This window comes from Lipotes vexillifer, unplaced genomic scaffold (assembly GCF_000442215.2).
Source record: "Lipotes vexillifer unplaced genomic scaffold, Lipotes_vexillifer_v1.1 scaffold500, whole genome shotgun sequence".
Taxonomy (NCBI): domain Eukaryota; kingdom Metazoa; phylum Chordata; class Mammalia; order Artiodactyla; family Lipotidae; genus Lipotes; species Lipotes vexillifer.
In genome coordinates this window covers 1,443,314-1,452,037 of record NW_006778765.1, presented here as the reverse complement: position 1 = coordinate 1,452,037, position 8,724 = coordinate 1,443,314, and the positions used below count along the sequence as shown (strand labels likewise).

Below are 8,724 nucleotides of genomic sequence, written 5' to 3'. Positions count from 1 at the left end.
TCGGAAGAGCGAACTACTTAAAGAATTCCCGAAGGGTGAATAATTGGCTTTTAATGGGGTACTGAGAGAAAAGCCGGCCTCGCGGGCGGCTGAAGAGGACTCAAACACAACGAGCCACAATTAACAACCCAAAGTGAACGCTTTAAGGATCTCCACTTCCGGGATCCTTAAAGCGTTCTCCTCGGGTTGTTATTCACGGCCCCGCCCTCATGGCATCTTGGGAAATGTAGTCCCACTTTCCTCCAGACACAAGGATGAGGGCGTCTTGGAACTGCATTTCCCAGAAGGCTGTGCTCGCCGTCTCGTTAGCCCGGCTACGGGTCGGTGGGGCGAACCTCTCATCCTGGACTTTTTAATTTCTCAGGGGGAATGAGTGAGGGTGGACAGAGGCCTTTGGCGGCGCCGTCTGTAGACTGCCTGGCCTGGGGGCGCTGGACGCGGAGACGTGGAGCCGGCCATACAGCTCTCCTTCCAGTCGGGGGGCAAAAAGCCGAGGCGCCGCGTCTCCTTTAACCGCGGTGGGCGGGGCGAGGCGAAGCGATCCGCGTTGCTATTGGCGGCGGTTGGGGGCGCGGAAACTGAACGGGACGCAACTGCAGCCGCTTCTTCCTCGGGCTCTTCTGGCGCCTTGGGCGCCCCTGGCCCCGCAATGGCTGCGCCTTTCCTGGTAAGTTCCTGCCAGCTGCGGCCGCCCGGCCTTTAGTCTCCCCGCCTAGCCGGACGGAGGGTTCCAAGCCGGTCTCAAACACAGTCTGAGTGTGTCTCTGGCCCCAGTTTACCGTCTGTGCAGGGGGCACTTGAGTACAGGCACCTGGTGAACGCCTCCTGCGAGCCAGGCTCTGTTCGGGCTACCAGGGCTAACAAACCAGCCTCTGCCCCCAGGATTTGCATCTCCCCCTAGCGGGGGAGACACTTGTATGGCCCCACTGGAGGTGTGACCTGGGGCCAGCGCCGGGCCTCTCCGGCTTCTGTCTCCTTATCTTGAGCAGTGGATGGCTGAATGGGGGTTTGTTGAGGATTCACCCTGTTCCGACATGTGGGAACAGCAGGCCCCCGGGATTCCCGGGACGGCCCAGGCGTGCAGTGTGACCTGGGCCAGACTGCCCTCTCTGAGTCCCAGGTTCTTCGTGAGGCCAGAGGGGAGCACTCCAAAGCCCCTCTTTTTGAGAGGTTGTTTTGAACCTGCACCTGCCTGATCCTCTGGCTGGGTTGAAAGTCAAGGACACTGGGTGGTGGCCTGTTGGCTTCCTTGGGTGTCTGGGCATGTGAGCAGAGGGCTCAGACTAGGAACTAGGCCTTTTGATCTCTAGTGGTGTTTGACCCCCCACCCCAATATATAAACCACCTTTGGGGGAGATGAGGAACCAACAAGCCTGTGGTATTGGAAGAGAGGGTGTTGGGAGATTTCAGGCGTCCCCTGGTTAGGGGCGGATCTGAACGTGCCTCTAGAGGGTGCACTATTTTACCCTTATTCTTCCAACAAGTTCAGGTGGAGCAGTTTCTGCTCACTTCTCCGCCCTCCTCCAGCTGCCATTCCTTCTCTTGTTGAAAGGAGGACTCAGGCTGGTGTGTTGGGGGGTGGAGCTGGGCAAGGGGCCACGGGAGCCTTTGTTCCGGTTACAGCTCCCTGCAGTCCTTGTTCTTCCCCAAGGCCGTTTTTTCCTCGAGAGGAGGCTTTGCTGGGCTCCCTGGTGCCCCCAGAATGCTTCTTTGAGGTTTAAGCTATTTGCGGTAGGGGGAGATGTCTGCATGGCTGGACTATAACTCTCCAACATGAATTGCTGTTGGATGGAGAGAATCTCTGGAATATTATCTACATGTCTTCCTAAGCTACTGCTTCTCTGATGTTGGGTGGAGTGGAGATGGTCGTAAAGCCACTGGGGGCTTATTCAGGGCTGACCTTTGGGTTCACTGGCCGGTCCGCAGTGGGACTGAAGGTATAGGATCTGATTCCTGAGATGGGCGTGCTGAAAGTCCCCATTTTCTCTTGGGTCTTTCGAAAAATTATTGAGATATTATTCACATACCATAAAATTCACCCTTTTGAAGTGTAAAATTTAGTGGTTTTTAGTACACTCACAATATTGTGCAACCATCACTGTCTATTTCCATAACATTTTTGTCACCCCAAAGAGAAACCCATCCCCATTAAGCAGTCGCTCCCCTTCTTCCTGACTGCCCCCTCTCCGCCACCCCCGCCCAGTCCCTGTCAACCACTAATCTATTTTCTATCTTTATAGATTTGCCTGTTCTGGACATTTCATATAAATGGAATCAGGCAAAATGTGGCCTTTGGTGTCTGGCTTTTTTCACTTAGCATAATGTTTTCAAGGTTTATCTGTGTTGTAGCATGTGTCAGTAGTTCATTCCTTTTTATGACTGAATAATATTCTGTTGTATGGATATACCACATTTTGTTTATCCATTTATCTGTTGATGAACATTAAGGTTTGTCCACTTTTGGGCCATTATGAATAATCCTGCTATGAACATTTGTGTACAAGTTTTTGTGTGAAAATGCTTTCAACTCTTATGGGTTTTTACCTACAATTGCTGGATCATTTGATAACTCTGTGTTTAAGTTTTTGCAGAACTACCAAATTGCTTTCTACAGTGACTCGTTTTTGTTTTTATTTTTAAACATTGTTTTGTCTATTCTGGCTGTTTTACATTTTATGTGAATTTTAGGATGAGCTTGTCAATTTCTGCAAAAAAAGGCATCTGAGATTTTGAAAGGGATTCTGTTCACTCTGTAGATCAATTTGAGGAGTATTTCATCTTAACAATATTAAGTTTTCCAAACTATGAACATGGGATGTCTTTCCATTTATCTAGGTCTTTCTATACTTCTTTCAGTGATGTTTTCTAGTTCTCATATGTCTTGCACTTCTTTTGTTATTTCTAAGTATTTTGTTCTTTTTTATGTATCATAAATGGAATTGTTATCATACTTTTATTTTTCACATTGTTCATTGTTGGTGTACTTGATTTTTGTATATTGATTTTGTATCCTGTAAGCTTGCTGAACTTATTATTTCTAATAGATTTTTTAGTGATTCCTTAGGATTTTCTATATACAAGATCATGTCTTGAGCATTTTTATTTATTTATTTATTTTTTATTTTTTTATTTTTTTTTAATTTTTTTTTTGCTGTACACGGGCCTCTCACTGTTGTGGCCTCTCCCGTTGCCGAGCACAGGCTCCGGATGTGCAGGCTCAGCAGCCATGGCTCATGGGCCCAGCCGCTCCACAGCATGTGGGATCTTCCCAGATCGGGGCACGAACCCATGTCCCCTGCATTGGCAGGCAGACTCTCAACCACTGTGTCACCAGGGAAGCCCATGCCTTGAGCATTTTTAAATGCTGCTGGCTGTTGTAGGAAGAGTCTTGGCCCTGGGGAAGCCCCTTCCTCATCTAGGCTTCACATATTTGACCCTGGCTCTCCCTCAGGAGGACCCCTCGCTGGAGAGGCATTTTAAGGGCCACCGGGATGCAGTTACCTGTGTGGACTTCAGTCTCAACACAAAGCAGCTGGGTAAGAAGAGGCATCTTGTTCTAGGCACTAGGTTATGAGCTGAGAAGGTCACGTTTCTACCCGGGAGGTTTGGCGTTGGGGGAGCAGGGCACAGTGAGGACCCAGGTGCTTTGTCCAGACCTACCTCTTGCTTCAGCTGGCCTGCTCTCTGGGCGCTAGGCTTTATGAGCTCCATTCTGCATGTGGAGTGTGAAGCTCAGAAAGGTTGGGGGCCTTGCTAAGGTCACACAGCCTTTGAGGTTAGGACCTGGTTCTGGGCTTTTCCGTGCATACCCCATCCACCTCTCAGGCCTGGACTGCAGAATGAGCCCTAAACAGTGGCTTTTTCCTTGGATCTTTATTGATTCTGTTGTCCACAGTACCATGGGCACACCTCCTTGTTGAAGACGCCCACCACTGAGAAGGATGGGGGGCAGAGCCGGGTGCTCCCCTCCCCCCACTGCCCTTATGCTGCAGCCGAGTGTCTCTCCTTGGCCACCTGGGGGTTCATACACAGCTCTCACGGCTGCAGCTTTCTTGTTTCTATGGACGAGGCTCCCCCTTCATCCAATGGTCAAGGTCCCCTGCCAGAAGCTGCTGGTCTCATGATGTACGCTGGAGATTAAGAGGAAACTGAAGTTATTTTTGGTCTGTTCTGGGGAACTCCACTAGGCTTCTGATGGGTCCTCTTAATGGTAAAATGGCCACTGGATTGAGCTGGCTCCCCAGTTTTGCGAGGACTTGCTCTCTCGAGCCGCAGAGTGTGTCTGTGGGGAGACCCGGGACCCTCGGTTACAGCCCAGGTCTGGTTGCTGTGTGGGCCTGTTGCCTGGAGTGGTGACAGGCCCTAGGCTCTCCGAACTCCTGCTCAGCAGTCACTGGAGGTGTGGCCTATCCCCATGGAGAAGGCAGAGCTGGGCTGTCCCTGCTGCCCGCACCCCACCCCGCGCCCGTCTCCAGCATCCTGGTGGAGGCTCCAGGCCTGCTTGAGCCGAGCGTCATGGCATCTGCTCTCTCCTCAGCCAGTGGCTCCATGGACTCATGCCTCATGGTGTGGCACATGAAGCCCCAGTCACGTGCCTACCGCTTTGCCGGCCACAAGGACACCGTCACCTGTGTGAACTTCTCCCCTTCGGGACACCTGCTTGCCTCGGGCTCCCGCGACAAGACTGTCCGCATCTGGGTACCCAACGTGTGAGTTAAAGACTTGGAGGGGATTGTCTGAGTCTGGGCCCTAGTGCTGGACTGGTCACAGTGGGACATCTGCCCCACTTCCGAGGAGGTAATATCAGAAGCTGGGGCTTCAGTCGGGGCCCTCCCCTCAGGGCCAATAGGGAGATTCTGGGCTGACCTCAGCCATCCTGGAAGGGGTCCCACCTGACGCTGCTTGCACGTGGGTAAGGCTCTGGCTTCCCTTTTTGGGGACTGAGGCACTCAAGCCTGGATTTACTTTGGGAGGGTCTGAGGGGTGGGGAGGGCTTCGATGTGCCCTTATGTTGCTCTTATGGGTTTATGGGTTTCCTGACTCTGGATACCCATCCCTGCAGCAAAGGCGAGTCAACCGTGTTTCGTGCACACACGGCCACAGTGAGGAGCGTCCATTTCTGCAGCGATGGCCAGTCCTTCGTGACAGCCTCTGACGACAAGACAGTCAAGGTGTGGTCAACTCATCGCCAGAAATTCCTGTTCTCCCTGAGCCAGCACATCAACTGGGTCCGCTGTGCCAAGTGAGTAGTGTCGTACCTGGAGACTGCTGGAGGGACCCCGGGGGTTGGAGGGCACAGAGGAGTTGCCAGGTGCTAGCACCATGACCTTGGACAAGTTACTTAGCCACTCTTTATCTTCCTGAACCTCAACTTCCTTATGTGTGAAAAAGAACAATAATAGTTCTCACATTGTAAGTTGTCCAAGCTTCACTGAGCTAATGCATGACAAGTAAGTTAGTCCGTTGTCAGCCACGACTGACCCCTGACGTCTGTGCTGATGCAGCCCAAGGTGAGTCATCAGGGGCCACTTATTAGCAATAGCAACAACAACAAGATAACGTCAGTACCACCACTGGACATTTTCTTCTAACTCCTCATGGCAGTCCCGCAAGTGGGTGGCATTGTTGCCATTTTGCAGATGAAGAAACTGAGGCTCAGAATAGTGTAGTATCTTGCTGTGGGACACATTGGGAGTAAGTGGCAGAGCTGGGGTTGGAAGCCGAGTGTCTGGCACTAAGGCTTGCCTACTTTCCTCTGAGGACGTTCTGCTCCTCAGAGGTTGATTTTGCTTCAGAGCTGCCAGATGGGGGCCCAGGCTTCTGAGAGGGGTTGGTCTGGAAGCCGGTTCTCCCTTTGGTGTGGGGGCCAGTGCCGTGGGGATGGGGGCCAGCTGATTCAAAGCACCTTTCAAGGTCTGAGAATTGCGGACACAGCTGTGCCTGCTTCTAGCTTATTCTGTTCCTTTCAACAGAGCTCTCACGTGTTGAATCTCTGTGCTCTGGAGGAAGAGGATGGGGTGTCTGGGGACACTGGGAAACCTTGGGAGTCAGAGGTTGGGGACTGTTGAGCTGTGTTCTTCTGGGGACCCCATGAAGTTACTTGTTCTCCAGGGCCCTCGTTCCTCTGTCCTGGGAGGTCCCCGATTACTCTGAGAGGCCCTCACCATTGGGCTCCTGAGAATAGGAGGGGCCCCGCCAACAAACAAGTGTTGAACTCACACCAGGCCTTTGGTGGTGGGTCCCCAGAACCTCCACTCCTTTTTTGTTAGCAGGTTGGTTTTGCTGACCCATTCTCAGAGTTAGATGTGGATTCAGGGCACTTGGGAACAGGATAATGATGCCAAGTACCAGCAGTCAGCACGCATGTTGCCATGTGCAGTGCTGGGGGCCTCGTGTGCGACGCTATTGCCTACCTGCTTACCAGGAGGTAGGCACCCTTCTGACCCATCTTGCAGAGAGAAAGGCATTTGCCCAGGATCACTCAGGGTCAGAGCAGGGCATGTGGCCCAGGTGGGTTCCTGAGGTCAGGTGGTGGGCAGCTCAGGAAGGGTGACTGTGGAAGATGGTGTGTGGTGCCCGTGATGTCTGTTGACTGGTGATGTGACTTGTGCCCCGCCTGGTTCAGGTTCTCCCCGGATGGGCGACTCATCGTGTCTGCCAGTGATGACAAGACTGTCAAGGTGTGGGACAAGACCAGCCGGGAGTGTGTCCACTCGTACTGTGAGCACGGCAGGTGAGTCCCCAGACCCTGTCCTCCACCTGTAGACACTCGAGAAAAGCATAGACCTGGGCTCGAAGAGGCCCTAGTGGCCTCCAGTGGCGGCACTTGGGGCCCACCGCCATGTCTCTGCTGCTCCCTGGCTCTGTATCTTTTCGCGTGTGGGTGGAAGTTTCTGCCTCATCCCCATCCCCACAAACAGTAAGAGTGCTTAACCTCAAGGCATGAAACTCTTTTTAAACATCTTTATTGGAGTATAATTGCTTTACAATGGTGTCTTAGTTTCTGCTTTATGACAAAGTGAGTCTGCTATACATATATCCCCATATCTCCTCCCTCTTGCGTCTCCCTCCCTCCCTCCCTATCCCACCCCTCTAGGTGGTCACAAAGTACCAAGCTGATCTCCCTGTGCTATGTGGCTGCTTCCCACTAGCTAGCTGTTTTACATTTGGTAGTGTATATATGTCCATGCCACTCTCTCACTTTGTCCTGACTTACCCTTCCCCCTCCCCGTGTCCTCAAGTCCATTCTCTACGTCTGTGTTTTAGAGAAAAATAAATACCATATGCTAACACATATATGTGGAATCTAAAAAAAAAAAATGTTTATGAAGAACCTAGGGGCAGGACAGGAATAAAGATAAAGATAAAGGCATGAAACTCTCAAGGCCTCTCTTTTCCCTTAACTTTCTAATTCTCAAAATTGTGATACATCTGTCTAAAGAAGTTGAACCCAGACCCCCAAAAGGATGTTCTCCTTGGTGATGACTTTATAAATGAAAGGCTAATCAGGTTCTTGTAGTGGATTGTGGCTGTTCATATCATGCCGCATCACTGAGAGGGATGAGCCTGCATTTGAGCAGGGACCCACCCAATCTGGGTTCCTAGATGAACCTCAGCGTCTGCCCCTTGTTAGGCTGGGAGCCCCACGTAAGGGTCCCTCCTGAGGGCTGGCCACGATACCAGCCTGGGTGTCACATATGAGTATATCGAGAGCCCTTGGCTTGTCTTCTAGAAATAGGTGAGCCAGTGGTTCTGGGACCCTGCTGGCCCTTGATGTCTGGGCCTCAGGTGGCAGGGCCTGCCCTGCTTCCTGCTCTGGTAGGGGCACCAGCTCTAACTGAAAGCACCCGAGCAGCTGGCTGACCTTTGGTCTGAAGTCCACTTTCTCTGCTCGCATTTAGAAGTTGGTGCTGAGACGTGCTCCCTGGTAAGTGCCCCTCAGGTCACTGCTAGCCTCTGTTCTCACCCTCTCCTTCTTGTTCTCCCTTGGCCGCCTGGTAAAGATACAGGGCAATAGGGAGGTATTCTGGGCTGAGGGAAGAGTGTGAGCAGGTGTGTGGGGATGGGGATGTGCTGGATGTTTGGGGGTCTGTTCTGAGCTGGGGCAGACCTCCTACAGCATGCGCTGGCCCCCTTTCCAGCTTTGTCACCTACGTGGACTTCCACCCCAGCGGCACGTGCATCGCCGCTGCCGGCATGGACAACACGGTGAAGGTGTGGGACGTGCGGACTCACCGGCTCTTGCAGCACTATCAATGTGAGTGTCCCCGAGCGGCTGCAGTGGGACTGTGCCACGCCGGGTGTCCGGCTCTTGGCTCTGGGGCTTAAATGGGCCTGAGGACAGCTGTGGCTGGTTTGGGGTTAGGGGGGAGTCCTGGGTCTGTTGGGATCTTCAGGGGTGGGTAGTCTATGGCGTGGCTGTTCTGGAACCTTGGCCCGGAGATAGAGTGTGGTGCTAACTGGCATCCACCAGCCCTTTGGTGCCCACTTACGAGGTGGCAGAACCTCATGCACACTGTGGTCCAGATGGGGGCTCTCAGTGGGGCTCTGGCCAGGGCTCCTCTTGAGGGGCACTTCTCAGGGGCTGCCCATGCCACTCACCTCCCCCTGTAATGGAGGCTCTGTCCTCCAGGGCCAAGGTGACAGCCCTGGAGGTGGTGAAGGAGACAGGTCTGTCAAAAGAGGTCAGTGTTGGGCTTCCCTGGTGGCGCAGTGCTTGAGAGT

The 8,724-nt window shown here is 52.7% G+C and overlaps 1 protein-coding gene across 1 annotated transcript in view; it reads left to right on the top strand.

Moving 5' to 3' along the window:
* The first annotated feature begins 318 nt into the window (after positions 1–318).
* POC1A (POC1 centriolar protein A) overlaps positions 319–8,724 on the top strand; it is a 78,280-nt gene continuing 69,874 nt past the window's right edge. Inside the window, exons 1-6 of the mRNA XM_007451845.1 lie at positions 319–667; positions 3,452–3,536; positions 4,538–4,709; positions 5,063–5,242; positions 6,626–6,733; positions 8,142–8,257. Of these exons, the coding sequence (XP_007451907.1) occupies positions 650–667; positions 3,452–3,536; positions 4,538–4,709; positions 5,063–5,242; positions 6,626–6,733; positions 8,142–8,257 (679 nt within the window). The 5' untranslated portion in view covers positions 319–649. The remainder of the gene's footprint in view (positions 668–3,451; positions 3,537–4,537; positions 4,710–5,062; positions 5,243–6,625; positions 6,734–8,141; positions 8,258–8,724) is intronic.